Source organism: Canariomyces notabilis (assembly GCF_033297395.1).
Source record: "Canariomyces notabilis strain CBS 508.74 unplaced genomic scaffold N656scaffold_1, whole genome shotgun sequence".
NCBI classification, from domain to species: Eukaryota; Fungi; Ascomycota; class Sordariomycetes; order Sordariales; family Chaetomiaceae; genus Canariomyces; species Canariomyces notabilis.
In genome coordinates, this window is record NW_027041823.1 from 1,690,947 (window position 1) to 1,706,172 (window position 15,226).

Sequence of the window (15,226 nt, forward strand, 5' to 3'; positions counted from 1 at the left end):
GTGTCTTTGAGTTACTTGTTCCTATAGACCATCTATGTTGATCAATAGTTCGCTTCTAGCTTATGGGCATAGTTGAGCAGGGTAGGCGGTTGTTATAGCCATCAACACCGACGAGCTTCTAACTCTCCCATCACGGTCTCAGCAGCGTAGAACAAAGGGGCATCTCTTATCGTGTGTCTTATCAACCATTCATTTCTCTGCAGAGGCAAGGCAATGATAATATTCAACATCTGCCGCTTCTCATATTTAGTTCACATCGGACCCGACCGCGTCTGGCGCTTGGGCACTTGGATTCTTGCCAGTTTCCTTCCAGCCCTCCACAGTCCCATCCAGCCAGCGCGTTCAAATGTTTTGATTCTCGCGTACGCTGCCCTCCTCTCCTTCCTTTCTAGCAATTTCCTCCCAGGTTTTTGCCCGCCCAATCTCTCTTCCTCACTATCCCACCCACTCAACGTTCACCTTTGAGCTTTTCGTCCCGCCACAACTCTGGCGCGTCGCTCTCTTTCCTTTCCCAAACCACTGTTTCGATCACAATTGTTTCTCTTCAGCTCCTCAGATCACATCGACCTTCTTTAATCTTCACCTTGTAATTCTGCATTGTTTCTGTGCCGCTATTATGCTGCATTGAATTTTCCTTCAGTTAGTACGGTCGCCGAGGATCCGACCATGAATTCAGATCGCGGTACGGTTCCACGCCAGCCTCTCGGCGACGCAACCAATCGACTTAACCAGGCTACAGTTGGAAGTGTCACGTCTCGGCATGGACTTGGCGATGACGAGAATCACCTCTCTGTGAAGTCACAGAACGTTGCCCGAGGTTGCTATGACCCGGTTGTCACTGTTAACCAGCCCTCCGCAGAGCACCATGGACCCCGGGCCCCCGCTCCAACAACTACAGAGCCAAGTGCGTTGGCCAATCCGCGAGCTCCTGCAACTGCCCTGGAAACTCGCGGTGCAGCCGACGCTCGGCGTGTTTCTCAGACCTCAAATGTTCCTTCAAACCCATCCGACGCGCGTCAATCCAAAGCCCAAATTGGTCCGTGGGAACTGGGCAAGACGCTTGGAAAGGGCTCATCGGCCCGCGTCCGCCTTGGCCGTCACCAAGTCTCTCGTGAACTGGTGGCAGTCAAGATCGTGGCCAAGACCACCGTCCACCTGACTCAGGCTGGTAGCCTTGCCAATCTCGACCAGATCGATGAGGCAAAAGCAACCACCAATTCCAATATCGGCCTTCGTCGTATGCCACTGGCGATTGAGAGAGAGGTGGCAATTCTCAAGCTCATCGGGCACCCGAATATCATTCAGCTCCTCGATATCTGGGAGAATCGCTCAGAAATGTAAGCGCAATGATGCCCTCAAAATTCCTTGCTCCAGAGTCTAGCTAATCCCGAATGTAGCTATCTGGTCACCGAATACGTCGAGCAGGGAGATATGTTTGAATTCATCAACTGCAACGGCCCGCTCAGGGAAGAAGAGGCCATCTTCTACTATCGCCAGATCATGAGTGCCCTTGAGTACTGCCACTCTTTCAACATTTGTCATCGTGATCTCAAACCGGAGAATATCCTGTTGAAATCAAATGGGCAAATCAAGATTGCCGACTTCGGAATGGCGGCTTTGCACCAGGGGCCGAATCACCAGTTGCGCACGGCTTGCGGGAGCCCTCACTATGCTGCGCCTGAGCTGCTACGCCATCAATTCTACAAAGGCTCGGCCGCGGACATCTGGAGCATGGGGGTAATTCTGTTTGCAATGCTCTCCGGGCGTCTTCCCTTCGACGATGAAGACATGGGTGTGATGTTGTCCAAGGCCAAGCGCGCTGAATACAAGATGCCGGAACACCTCAGCGGCGAGGCTGCTGATCTTATTCGCAGGATCCTGGTGCACCAGCCGGCGCAGCGTATAACCATGGAGCAGATGTGGAATCATGCCCTCCTCAAAAAGTACGACTATCTCGACCAATACTATGAGTGGGCAGAGCAGCAAGACACATCTTTGCGCCACCGTGACGTTGCACCTATTCCCGAACAAGATGTCGACATCCAGATATTGAGACAGCTTAAGGCCCTCTGGCATTCTTTTTCGGAACACGATCTCAAAGAAAAGCTCCGACAAAAGAAGTGAGCTGCAACCGCCTTGCTGCGTCCGTGATTGACTGCTAACAGGACTTTTAGGCCAAATGATCAGCAGCTGTTCTACTGGCTGCTCTACAACCACCGAGAAGCTCAATTGGAGAACTACAACAACAATGTTCCAATTTCAAAGAGTGACATCCACCATCTCAAGCCTCCGAACTGGTGCAAGCGCATCTCAACCTGCAAGTTCACCCAGAAGGGCCGAAATGGACAGGGCCGGAGCGTGTCCCGGTTCACCGTGATTTCTAATGTCCCTGAACTGGACGATGCTGGAACAATTCGAAGCTACGATCCCTACAACTCGTCCCTTGTTCTGCAGCCTTCTGTTCATCAGGCCAGCCATGCCAAGATCATTGTCCATCGCAATGGCTCTAAGGACGGTGTTGGACCCTCTCCTACTTCCGTCTCCCATTCGTACCGCTCGTACGAGTCGGCAACCGGCTCATTTCGACGACAGCAGCGAGTTGCCTCGCAGCGCTCTAGTGCCCGGGGCTATCTGCCACCTCTGAGTTCAGTGAGCTCAATCCGCAGCTACCAGAGCATCTCGCATGTGCGTGCAAAAAACCGATCAAAACGTAATGTCGATTTCTCCAGGGTTCGCAAACCCAACCACCATTCCCACAAGGACCGCCAGCGTTCTCGGCCAGCCCCGGCCAGCATCGCAGGAGATAGCACAACGTACGACCGGGACGCCTTGTCGCCTTCGAGTCCCAAGAAGCCAAAGACACAAAGACTATCGAATGCAAGATCGATGGCGGATGCTGATGGTAGTCTTATCTGGAACGAAGAGTTGGAGCAATTCACCCACCGGATTGCCCAAGATTGCGATGAGGCTTTTGGGAGCTCCCTCCTCTTGCCAGATCCTAACGAAGAAGGAGCTGATTCGCGCGAGGAAAGCCCATTCAATCTGTCACTCGGAGACCTTTCGGCAGTGCGGCTTTCAGTGGGCTTGGCTCCCACCAAGGAAAAGCCCACTGAGGCACGGCCATGGGACAACAGGCCGCTCCCCCCAATTCCTTCCCGTGAAACGGTGTCGCCTTTGTCAGTCCGTAATACCGGCCTGAATGTTGGGATTGCCTCGCACGCAAAGACGGTGTCCAAAACCGACTCCAACTTCGGCGCCCAGCCCCCTGAGCGCCGTACTGTTTCCGAGTCAGTGTACAACCGTCATACCAAGGGCGCACGTTTTTTGCCATCGATCAATGAGGACACATCTGAGAACTGGACGAGACGCAATCTCAGCACGCAACACTTGACCCCAGCCCCGCTGAACACGCCAACCCGTCCTAAGGGCAAGGGATTGGATTACCTGGCGAGAGTTGGAAACACTATCCGCGTTGTTGTCCATTCGCCTACTGCTGCAGGTGGGGAAGACCCTATGAGGGCTCCTGAACCACTCAAGATCCGTAAGGTATTTGGCAACACCGATATAGCCAAGCCGCCATTGCCATCTTTCGCAGGAAACACGGGTGTTGGGTCGCCTGAGCAGAACCAATCGGCGGACGGCCGTGACAGTCATGTCAGTGGCCCGCCCAAGAACAGAGTGGCTTCTTGGTTCAAGCGCTTGTCTAAAGAGGAGGCAAGCAGCTCGAACGTTTCCACTATGCCAGAGAGCCGTGTCCAGTCCAAGGATAATTCTCCTGACCCGAACGCTAGCGGTCTGAATCAGAGCGTTTCGCAATCGAGCGGTGTGCCTTCTGCTTTCCGTACCCAAGAGAAGAAACCTTTTGCCTTCTCATTCTGGAAGAGGATAAAGAACGAACCAAAGATGTCGATTGCAGGTAAGTAGACTGATTGCCGCTTTATTTTCAGGGTCCTGTCTTGTCTTCTTGTCTAATGCAGTGTCACCAACAGGAGCGGATCTTGACGCCACAGACAAGCATGACAGGGAGAAATCGAAAAAGAAGATGCGCAAACGGGTATCCAAATTCATGAGTGGCACAGAGCCCACTCACTGGTCCGACGACAGTGATGGTAGTGTTCGGAAGATTGAGGTTCAACAGAATTGGTTGGCTCGTCTCTTCCGTGTCAAGCCAGCGAGACGCTATGTCTGTTTCAGCATCACCAAGCGGCGCGCCCGACAGGAAGTCGCCATCCTACTTCGCGAGTGGCGCAAGTATGGCATGGCAGACATCGAGGTCGACAAGCAGCGTAGTATTATCTTCGGACGCGTGGCCGCGGATAACTGTGAGTTTCCAAGAGCATCTCGTAATGTATGGTGTAATTGACAACTAACATCCAATAGATCTAAACCTGAAGGAAGTCTCGTTTGCTATCGAGCTGATGACAGTCATTGAACACGGCAAGCGAAACCATCTCTGTATCGCGCGCTTCACTCAGGAGAAAGGCGCGGCCAGCAGCTTTCACAAGGTTGTGGATACGATCCACTCTGTGTTTACAAACCGTGGCCTCCTGGTCTCCGACAAGCGCAAGGTCAGTATGATGATCAAGACTCTCAATTCTTGAACGACGGGAATGTGTGGAGCACTTTCGCTCGACTGAGCTCCTTTGTCACGAGATCATGAGGAAAAAAAAAAAAAAAAAAGAGGAGACAGAAAAGCGGTGGTACTGCAACAGCTTGAGTGGTTCATGGATTTGTGTTGGTTGCACATGGTTCGGCTTCAACCTGGATTCAGGCAGTCTGGCTTACCGTGTGTTCACGTCGTTGAGCTTTGTTACCAAGCCCCAATCTAGTGTTGGGTATTGCCCAGCCGAAGGGAGTCTTGGGAACACGAGCACAATGATACGGCGGCGTTAAGACAGCTGATCCTGGTTACAGACATGGTGTTGGGTTAAGGGTCCATTTAATCATGGACAATTGCAAAAATCAGGGGCGAATTTTTTTCTCGGGAACCGAGATAACGTTGTTGACCGGGCAGATGCTGAAGCAGATACCATGCAGGTCATTCTTTCATTCTTTGTAGGGTATATAATCGATAGCAAAAGATGAAGCTGCATCGCAGCATTTAGTATCTCATTCTCGACTTTGTGGCACGTTTCTTGCAAGGTGTTTTGTTGAGCCCCTTTTCAGAACTCGGCGGGGCTGTTGCCACGGCACCACGAATTTGGTGAAGCGCCGGGCTTATCGATATGGACTCGGGATCTTCCGGACCAGTCCGGGAAGTTGCCCTTGGTCCAGCCGAAGAAGCTGGTGGAAGACAAGGTACATGATACAAGTGAATGCCGATATTTGGCTGTAACCGGAAAGAGAGTGTTTTTGAGGTTGTTTTCTGCGCAATCGCCATCGACCTGTCATCCTTCACTCCGGAAAGCTATCCCTGGGTTGATCAACTGGTTGTCAGTTCTACATCTCGCATTGTATGGCCTAATTCCCAAAATTTATAGCGCTCTTTCACCTTTGTAACGCCTAATCACCTTCCACACTGGGCACTGACGTATTTCTGCTGTCAGGCGACTTCCATTCCATCAGCATGCTCCGATCGGTTCGCATAGCCGGGCCCGCAGCCCGTAGCAGCCTCGGCTTGCCGAGGACAGCCAGCAGGCCGCTGAGCACATGTCTGAAAGCCGCGACTAGTGCATCCAATGTTTCCGTCCCGTCACCATTCACACGCCAATCCACAACGCCCGTGACTCGGCACCAAAGATATTTCCACAGCAGTGCGACGAGAATGGCGGCGAAAACCAGAACCGAGAGTGATGCGTTCGGCGAGATCGAGGTCGAGGCGGACAAGTACTGGGGAGCCCAGACGCAGCGCTCGCTGTCCAACTTCCGCATCAACCAGCCCCAGGACCGCATGCCCCCGCCAATCATCAAGGCATTCGGCATTCTGAAGGGCGCGGCGGCGACAGTGAACATGCGCTATGGCCTGGGTAATCCGCGCCCCTCCCAAGAAAGATGCTCAGCACGCCCCAGCCGTCCTATTCGCAGTAGCTAACCTCGCCATCGGTCTGGCTCTCTCTAGATCCCACCATCGGCAAAGCCATCCAGCAGGCGGCAAAGGAGGTTGCGGACCTCAAGCTCCTGGATCACTTTCCCCTCGTGGTTTGGCAGACGGGTTCCGGCACGCAATCGAACATGAACGCCAACGAGGTCATTAGCAACCGGGCCATCGAGATCCTGGGCGGCACCATGGGCACCAAGAAGCCGGTGCACCCCAATGACCACGTCAACCGCTCCGCCTCGTCCAACGATACCTTCCCGACCGTCATGCACATCGCTGCCGTGCTGGAGATTGAGGGCGAGCTGCTCCCGGCTCTTCGTAGCCTGCGGGCGGCTCTGCAGGCCAAGGTGGACGAGTTCGAGGCGAAGAAGATCATCAAGATTGGCCGCACCCATCTGCAGGACGCCACGCCGCTCACGCTCGCCCAGGAGTTTAGCGGCTACGTCGCGCAGCTCGATTTTGGCATCAAGCGGGTGGAAAGCACCCTGCCGGACCTGCGCCTGCTGGCCCAGGGCGGGACGGCCGTGGGCACGGGCATCAACACGTTTGAGGGCTTCGCCGAGGCCATCGCGGAGGAGGTTAGCAAGATGACGGGCACCGAGTTTAAGACGGCGCCCAACAAGTTCGAGGCGCTGGCAGCCCACGACGCCGTCGTACAGGCGCACGGCAGCCTCAACACGGTCGCCGCGTCGCTCACAAAGATCGCGCAGGACATCCGGTACCTTGGTAGCGGGCCGCGGTGCGGCCTCGGCGAGCTGGTGCTGCCCGAGAACGAACCCGGCAGCTCCATCATGCCCGGAAAGGTCAACCCTACGCAGTGCGAGGCGCTCACCATGGTTTGCGCTCAGGTCATGGGCAACCACGTCGCCTGCACGATTGGCGGCATGAACGGCCAGTTTGAGCTCAACGTCTACAAGCCCCTGATTATCCGCAACCTGCTCCATAGCATCCGACTGCTGGCGGACGGCATGCGCAGCTTTGAGAAGAACCTGGTTGTGGGTCTGCAGGCTAACGAGGCCAAAATTTCAAGCATCATGAAGGAGTCGTAAGTTCTGGCCGAAATGCATTCATTGCAACAGTATTTGCTAATGACAAGCGCAGGCTCATGCTGGTTACCTGCCTTAACCCCAAGATTGGCTATGACATGGCCAGCAAGGTCGCCAAGAACGCTCATAAGAAAGGCCTGACGCTCAAGGAGAGCGCCATGGAGCTCAAGGCGCTCACTGAGGAGGAGTTTGATGCGCTGGTGAGACCGGAGCTCATGGTCGGCCCCAAGCCATACAAGGGCTAGATTCGAACGGACCCCGCGTGGTAGACGCAAACCAAGAGCGGTAGGACATTTTGCTGGAAGCTTATGAAGTCGTCTGCCCTCTGTTTATGGGGCCCGACTTTGGGGATGGCGGACGATGAGCTGGCAAGTTCTTCCCGAAAAGCAGCGATACCGAAATCTTCTCGCTTGCTGTGCTTATGTGTAACAAAAAGATATCTATTTGATCAGTCATGCTGTATTGTACAGTAGAGTCGCTATGTGCTCTAATTCAATGTAGCATCGCCCTCATCTGCGGAGAGTCAACCCCGCGACAGAAGAAGCCATGAAAAGTCAGACGTAGTACATAACGATATGATACCTATCCGTATGGCAAGCAAGCCATACTCACACCAACATCATCACCAATTCACCATGATCCCCAAGGTGCGTCGGGAAGTATCGGCAAAGTGAGGTTCAACCGGCAAATCAGGGACCCACTCGGCTGCTTTAGCTGAAAACGACCTCGGCTCTGGGACGGCAGACCGGAGCTTGGCCGATGAAGGGGCCCAAGCTCCCGGACTTGGCGAGCACAAGCCAAGCCGTTCCTGGACCCTTTGACCAGGGCCTCGATAAGACCTCGCTTGATGGGATGCAGTGGAGAGTTGAAAGAACGATATCGGCGAAGCTGGCTGTCTCTGGTCATTGGGTGAAAATGCCAATGGTCATGTTGCTTTCTCATTGCAGACACGATGCGGATTGGAAAACCAGAGATGAGGCGTCGGGTGTACTTGGATACCTATTGCCCATCCTGATACCAAACCGCTTCAGCGGGGATTGGCATCGGCATCTGGGCATTTGGAATTGGCGGGGCCAAGCTCCGATGACCTCACTTCCTCTAGGCCGTTACTTGTCCTACGCCATTATACCACCAAGAGTCACATGTAAAGTCTGGAGAAGAACCAGCACCTCCCCGCAATTCAATGGCAATGGGCATCCAATGGCGCCCTTTCCCCTCGCCCCGAACAGCCGAACGAGGGAAGGATCGCAGGGACTACGGTAATCCGTTCGAATCCGCCAACCACATGTTATGGTAGGGACAATTGGTGACTTGGGTGGGAGTCCTTGTTGCCGAATGTCGGCGGCCTAGGCCCTGATCTTTTTCGTCATTCTTCCCCAATGTCGCTTCCATCGCCGCATGCGGTCCGGCACTGTGCGTACAAGCTGGAACGAAGGGAGAAGGGGAACAACACGGGGATCCGTCGCACCGGTGAGTCAGGGATTTGACTTGGGCTGGCTATTCCCGTCCATCCATTGTCTTTAACCTCGAGTCCCTCGTGGCATTGTCCTTTTTGTTCCCGATCCTCCTCCAAATACCCGCCTCCATTTTCTGTTTGCCAATTGCACCTATCCACGGCTCTTATCGGCATTCCTTCTCCGGTCTCTCATCGCCATTGTTTGAACTCACGACTTCGTCTTTGGCCCAAAGAGGTGAACCATCGCAAGCTGACCCAAGATCTGGGGCCAGAATTACAACTGCCGACAACAGCTTCTGACTGTTATCAAATTCACCCCTAAGCCTCATACCAAACGAGAACGACATCATGGCCAGCACCGAGACTATCCTCCACGGCGTCAACGTGCTTGGCCCCATCGAGGAGTCGCAGCGCAAGATCCTGACTCCCCAGGCCCTCGCCTTCCTGGCGCTGCTGCACCGCTCCTTCAACCCTACCCGCAAGGCCCTTCTCGAGCGCCGCAAGATCCGCCAGGCCGAGCTCGATAAGGGTGCCCTGCCAGACTTCCTGCCCGAGACCAGACACATTCGCGAGAACCCGACATGGAAGGGCGCCCCACCCGCCCCGGGTCTGGTCGACCGCCGCGTCGAGATCACGGGCCCGACCGACCGCAAGATGGTGGTCAATGCGCTGAACTCCGATGTATGGACCTACATGGCTGACTTTGAAGGTGGGCACTTGGGTTTCCTGAGGCGATACAGTCCACTTCCGACCTGAGCAAGCTCCCAGCTAACATGGACCGCAGACTCGAGTGCCCCGACATGGGACAACATGGTGAACGGCCAGGTCAACCTGTACGACGCTGTCCGGCGCCAGGTCGACTTCAAAATCGGACAGAAGGAGTACAAGCTGCGGACAGACAGGACGCTGCCGACTCTCATCGTGCGGCCGCGTGGATGGCACCTTGAGGAGAAGCACGTGACGGTCGACGGCGAGCCCATGAGCGGCTCCCTCTTCGACTTTGGCCTGTACTTTTACCACAACGCTTTCGAGACGGTCAAGCGCGGCTTCGGCCCGTACTTCTACCTGCCCAAGATGGAGTCCCATCTTGAGGCCCGGCTGTGGAACGACGTCTTCAACCTTGCCCAGGACTACATCGGCATGCCGCGCGGCACGATCCGGGGCACCGTGCTGATCGAGACCATCCTGGCCGCCTTCGAGATGGACGAGATCATTTACGAGCTGCGCGACCACAGTTCCGGGCTCAACTGCGGACGCTGGGACTACATCTTCAGCGTCATCAAGAAGTTCCGGCAAAACTCCAACTTTGTGCTGCCCGACCGCAACTGCGTGACCATGACGGTGCCCTTCATGGACGCCTACGTCAAGCTGCTCATCCAGACGTGCCACAAGCGCGGGGTGCACGCCATGGGCGGCATGGCGGCTCAGATCCCCATCAAGGACGACCCGGCGGCCAACGGAAAGGCCATGGAGGGCGTCCGAGCCGACAAGCTCCGCGAGGTCCGTGCCGGCCACGACGGCACCTGGGTCGCCCACCCGGCCCTGGCGTCTATTGCTACCGAGATCTTCAACAAGCACATGCCCACCCCGAACCAGCTGTTTGTCCGCCGCGAGGACGTCACCGTCACCCAGAACGACCTCCTCAACATGAACGTGCCGGGCAAGGTTACCGAGGAGGGAATCCGCAAGAACCTCAACATTGGTCTTGGGTACATGGAGGCTTGGATCCGTGGCATCGGATGCGTGCCCATCAATTACCTCATGTTTGTTCCCTTTCTCTTTTCCTCTACTCTGGTTTCCTTGCTCCAGATCTGCTTTGTGCTAACATTTGAGATAGGGAGGATGCCGCCACGGCCGAGGTCTCGCGCAGCCAGCTTTGGCAGTGGGTACGCCACGGCGTGACCACGGCCGAGGGCAAGCGTGTTGATAAGGCCTACGCGCTCAAGCTCCTAAAGGAGCAGACCCAGCAACTTGCCAACAAGGCGCCCAAGGGGAATAAATTCCACCTTGCCGCGCAGTACTTTGCTGGGCAGGTCACGGGCGAGGATTATGCTGATTTCTTGACTTCGTGAGTACACCTCTTCTCATTGTTTGAGGATGATGTGTGAGTTTGGTTTGTCACCAGGATTGAGGCTGACTGGTTATGTGATGTTACGGAACAGGCTGCTGTATAATGAGATTACTTCTGCGGGAAGTCCCAAGCCGGCGGCGAAATTGTAGTTGGCGTGATAGCTCGTTTGATGAATTGATTTATTCCGGATGGAGGAGGGACGTTGGTTGAGTAAGTGGTCTGTCTCTTCCGATGGAGATTGTAACATTTCTGTACTTGGACTTGTTCGTTTGCACGATGCCAAATACGTATGCTTCAGTAGTGAAATCGGTTGGTGAGTGGCTATATGTGGTTGATGTACGTCTACCAGACAACTGGATGTGTGTGATAACACCAAGCTGCAATATGATACTTGAGGCTTTTGGATACCTCACATGCGTACATCGACTCGTGCGGTTATGTCGCACTCCCCTGATCATCATTCCTTGAACGTCTTGTCTGCCTATGCAGGTTTTGACGTGAGCGGACATGGCCCCGACACATTGGGTCGTGACTGACTTGTGTCCATCGTTGCCTGGACGCTATTTGTCAGTGTCCTCGTACGGTAGTCGTGAGCCTCCCTGTCTCAGGGGAAGTTGCTCCCGGCCCGCCATCTGCTCCCAGGCCCATTAATTGGCAAGATCTCTCCCTATCAATCTCTGTCGAGCAATCTCATCAAGAGAACAATTCACCGAATCTCACCTCACCTTCAATTTGCCTATCTGCACCTCCCTTGTGTCTAACAACCTCGCACCCCCGATACACCTCCTGAGGTAATTTAATCCAACCCGTTGGTCGATAAGCATACCAGCCACAACTGCTAACCCCTGGGAGGTGCCAGGTCAAGCGGTGGACAGTCTACGAGTTCTCTTGGAGAAGGAAGGCTGTCAGACTTCCCTATACATTGGATCCAGTACTATTACGGACATGGGCGTCTCCGTCTCAGGTATGTCGCATTCCTCAGGCAGCAACCGCCCCCCTCCCCCACCCCCGGGGGGATGTTGACAAGACGTTCAAAAAGGGCCACCATTGTATCGACGTCGGGTTTCTAGGCAGTACTAGTCCCTTTCAATCTCGACGGAAGTTCCGTGTTCGATTCACCAACCCGTTAGGATTCGACAATCTCGATCCGCCGGACCCCTTCTCACCGCTGCCAACGTCTCCGGCGCTGGAGGAAGTTCCGTGTTCGATTCACCAACCCGTTAGGATTCGACAATCTCGATCCGCCGGACCCCTTCTCACCGCTGCCAACGTCTCCGGCGCTGGAGGAGGGTTCATGGTCTGGCACCGGCGCCACCAAGATTGCCTACTTTGAGGCTGTGGCCTGACCCGAGATTATCTCGCTCAGGGCGCCTTCCAGATCGACATGACGGGGTACACGCATGCCCACTTCGGCTTCGGTACCAAGATGATCACGGACATTTACTATGATCACCTTCAACCTTGTGGCGGGATCCATTGCATCAAAGCACGGCCTAACACGGTAAGAGTTCGACCATGGCGTCAGATCAATCGAGGCCAATGTCGTTTTCAACAGTATCAGCTCTAACGACCTTTACCGTACCTACTTCGAAGGAATCAAGCGACGATCGCCGTTCGTAGACATCTCGTAGTTTCCGCATCTTCGGCCAAGCAAACACATGGCAACATAGATGCATCCAGAACCTCATAGTGAGACTCACTCTATGTCAATCGCTTTGCTAACTGCTAATGTGGATAGAACTTCACAAAACAACAGATGAGAGAGACGCCCCTCTTCGCAACAACTACCAATTGACGATGCTGGCGACGACGACTATGAGGATGATGATTGCATCCGATCGACATTTCAGCAGATGTTGAAGTTGATGAGGACGTCGAGGACGAGGGCGAAAATGATGTATCGCCTCCAAGGACTGACAGCATGGATGAAGACGGACCCCCTACACCGGCTTCATACCTTTTAGGGACGGGGAGGGGTTTCTTCATGTTGTGGCCAACCCACACACAGATTCACGCACACCTGACCACTGTACCTACTTCGAAGGAATCAAGCGAAGATATGAATCGAACTGGGAACCTCGGCAAGTTGGGGATGGAGTTTGCGTACTACCACTTTGCCACTTCTCCCTGTGGGAGGGGGTGAAAGTAGGAAAGGGGACTTGAATTATATGTCCAATCCAGCGTGTGGTTCCTCGAGCCTGCATTGTACCTATCATGGTTCATCACCACCGTGCAACAAGTGAAGCATTTCTATTGTCAATCAGAAACCACCGTGGTAGACTAACATCACTATCACTACAAACGCTTAATGATAGACAAGGCCTCAACGGAGGAACCTTGAAGCTTTCCAAAGAGCGAGACAACGCATAGCCTAGATTGCTCGCTTACTCTGGTTGGCCGATTCTCAGCCGGAAAGTCGGATTCAACAGCTAGGCTATGTCTGAGAAGTGAGAATCATCACGAGCACCCACGTTGGAGGGTCACGTCGCACTTTTGTAGAATCAGTTGGTAAAGTCAACCTAATGCTCCTACCCTAATCACGCTCTTACTAAGGTAAGCTCAAACATCTCTCGTAACCGGTCATGCTTACTGCTCAGCCGCATGTACCCATCGATAGGCACCTTCCCCTAGCCACTACGCGGTATTGACAGATGAGAAGAGGCGGCAGGCGGTTATGGGCACAGGCAGGTGAAGGAAAGATAGCCAGCTGTCCGCATGTAGTACACGGCATACTCTTGCTTCCTCTGCCATCAACTGGTAACTATAGCTGTGGAAGAAAAAGACATTGTACTCCCCTGATGGTGAGAGACATGCAGTGTTTCCCAAACCGAAACAATCCAAGTCGGGCTTTGCTAACCAACACCCTCAGAAGATACCCAGTGGATATTCCCCAGGCAAATTACCCGAGTTGGGCGTGATAACGGGCACGGCGTCGTAGCACTTGGGCTCGACGAACCTGTCCGCAAAAGCGGGCATCCTCCTCCTCCTCCTGACACCAAGCTCAGCAATCCGGCTCGCAATGCTCAGCAGCAACCCTTCACTCCACGGCCGCCCGAGGATCTCCATGCCAACGGGAACACCCCGAGGAGCATCAGCCGACGGCGGAGAAAACCCTGCGGGCATGCACAGCGAAGGGTATCCCGTCAGGGCGGCGAGAATGCCGTTGCGGCCGTGCTGGGAGGGCGCGCCGACCTTCACCACAAGGTTCTTTTGCTGCGGGTAGATCAACGCGTCGAGGTTGTGTGTGGCGAACGTGGCCGCGAGGGTTTGGGTCAGATTCCGGATGCCGGATAGGCGAGTTGCGTAGGCGGGGTCGGACGTTGAGGAGTGCCATGCGCGACGGATGAACTCGGACTGTGCCGGGATGACAAGGAAATCAGTGGTGTTGCGGCGGGAATAGAGGGTTTCAAAACTCCCCGGCGTCTCATGAGTCTCATTGTCGGTTCTGTGTTCGGCTAGGTAGGCATTCAGTGCCTCCCGGAACTCAAATGCTTGCACGTCGAGCGTCGCTGCGATGGCGAGCGCGTCGTAGACCGGCTCGGTGATGTTCACCACGACGGCCCCGGCCGCGGTGAGTGTGGACACCATGCGGGACATGATGTCGTTGACCGGCGTGGTCTCACTATCGGGCGGGACCTTGGAGGAATGGTTGAAGAAGCCCTTCACCAGACCGAAGCGCACACCCTTGAGGCTACAGCCGCCCGTCAAAAACGTGGTATAGTCCCGGTGCCGTACCGCCCCTGGGTGAGCCAAAACCCCACCAGCCCTGACATTCTCCCGCACATCATCATCCCCCGGCACATTAGCCATGACCGACAACCCAACAGCAAGATCCCTTACATCCCTTGCCATGACACCCACAGCATCCTGCGTAGAACCAACCGGCACAACCCCCCGGCGCGAGATCAGTCCCCTAGTAGGCCGGATACTGAACAGCGCGTTAGCACTGGCCGGATTGCGGAGGGAATTAACCGTATCAGTCCCCGTGGCAAGCACGGCAAACCCCGCGGCCACCGCAGCACCCGAGCCACCACTACTACCCCCGGGAGTCCGTATCAGATCGTATGGATTGACCGTCTGCCCGCCAAAAGACGAGGCGGTCAACCCCTCAAGGGCCATTTCGTGCAGGTTAGTCTTGCCGAGGATGACGGCCCCGGCCTCCTTCAGCACCTCAACGGTGGGCGCATCGGCGAGAGCCCGGTTCCCCGCCAACGCGAGGCACCCGGCCGTCGTGTTTATCCCGGCTGCATCGAAATTGTCCTTGAGGAGGACGGGGACGCAGAAGAGGGGCGTGCCCGTCGCGTTCAGGTTCCCGGACGCGACCCAGTCGTCCAGGTCGTCCGCGTCGGTAAGAGCGTTGGGGTTGAGTGAGATGATGGCATTGATAATTGGGTTGAGCTCTTCGATGCGCGCAAGGAAAGAAGACACGATCTCGCGGCAGGTTATACCGCGAGCGAAGACAGCATTGTGCACGCTGTCGATAGTAGCGTCTCGAGCGTCAAACAAGTCGCTGAATGACCAGGCGGATTGCAAGAGATATAGAAACGACATAGCCACCGCGCAGGGCCGGAGCCCGCTCCGGTTGCGCATGCTGACCCTCGCTAGCTACGATGCGC

At 55.0% G+C, this 15,226-nt stretch overlaps 4 protein-coding genes across 4 annotated transcripts; 3 read left to right on the forward strand and 1 right to left on the reverse strand.

The window, feature by feature from the left end:
* Nucleotides 1–561: 561 nt before the first annotated feature.
* On the forward strand, nucleotides 562–5,076 carry N656DRAFT_773659 (Pkinase-domain-containing protein). Its single transcript, XM_064814103.1, has 6 exons — nucleotides 562–1,337; nucleotides 1,398–2,120; nucleotides 2,175–3,916; nucleotides 3,990–4,322; nucleotides 4,381–4,546; nucleotides 4,785–5,076. Exons 1-6 carry the CDS (start codon nucleotides 667–669, stop codon nucleotides 4,891–4,893), a joined length of 3,744 nt encoding a protein of 1,247 aa, XP_064675080.1. The 5' UTR covers nucleotides 562–666; the 3' UTR covers nucleotides 4,894–5,076.
* A 191-nt stretch (nucleotides 5,077–5,267) lies between these two features.
* Nucleotides 5,268–7,438, forward strand: N656DRAFT_773662 (fumarate hydratase). The gene is made up of 4 exons (XM_064814104.1): nucleotides 5,268–5,453; nucleotides 5,547–5,966; nucleotides 6,059–7,082; nucleotides 7,139–7,438. Exons 2-4 carry the CDS (start codon nucleotides 5,765–5,767, stop codon nucleotides 7,326–7,328), a joined length of 1,416 nt encoding a protein of 471 aa, XP_064675081.1. The 5' UTR covers nucleotides 5,268–5,453; nucleotides 5,547–5,764; the 3' UTR covers nucleotides 7,329–7,438.
* Nucleotides 7,439–8,887: 1,449 nt separating this feature from the next.
* Nucleotides 8,888–10,759, forward strand: N656DRAFT_786240 (malate synthase; the record flags this gene model as incomplete). Its single annotated transcript, XM_064816505.1, has 4 exons — nucleotides 8,888–9,248; nucleotides 9,324–10,302; nucleotides 10,377–10,607; nucleotides 10,702–10,759. The coding sequence occupies 4 exons, from the start codon at nucleotides 8,888–8,890 to the stop codon at nucleotides 10,757–10,759; spliced, it is 1,629 nt and encodes a 542-aa protein (XP_064675082.1).
* A 2,716-nt stretch (nucleotides 10,760–13,475) lies between these two features.
* On the reverse strand, nucleotides 13,476–15,161 carry N656DRAFT_833780 (amidase signature enzyme; the record flags this gene model as incomplete). The annotated part of the gene is made up of 1 exon (XM_064818697.1): nucleotides 13,476–15,161. One exon carries the CDS (start codon nucleotides 15,159–15,161, stop codon nucleotides 13,476–13,478), a length of 1,686 nt encoding a protein of 561 aa, XP_064675083.1.
* Nucleotides 15,162–15,226: the final 65 nt, after the last annotated feature.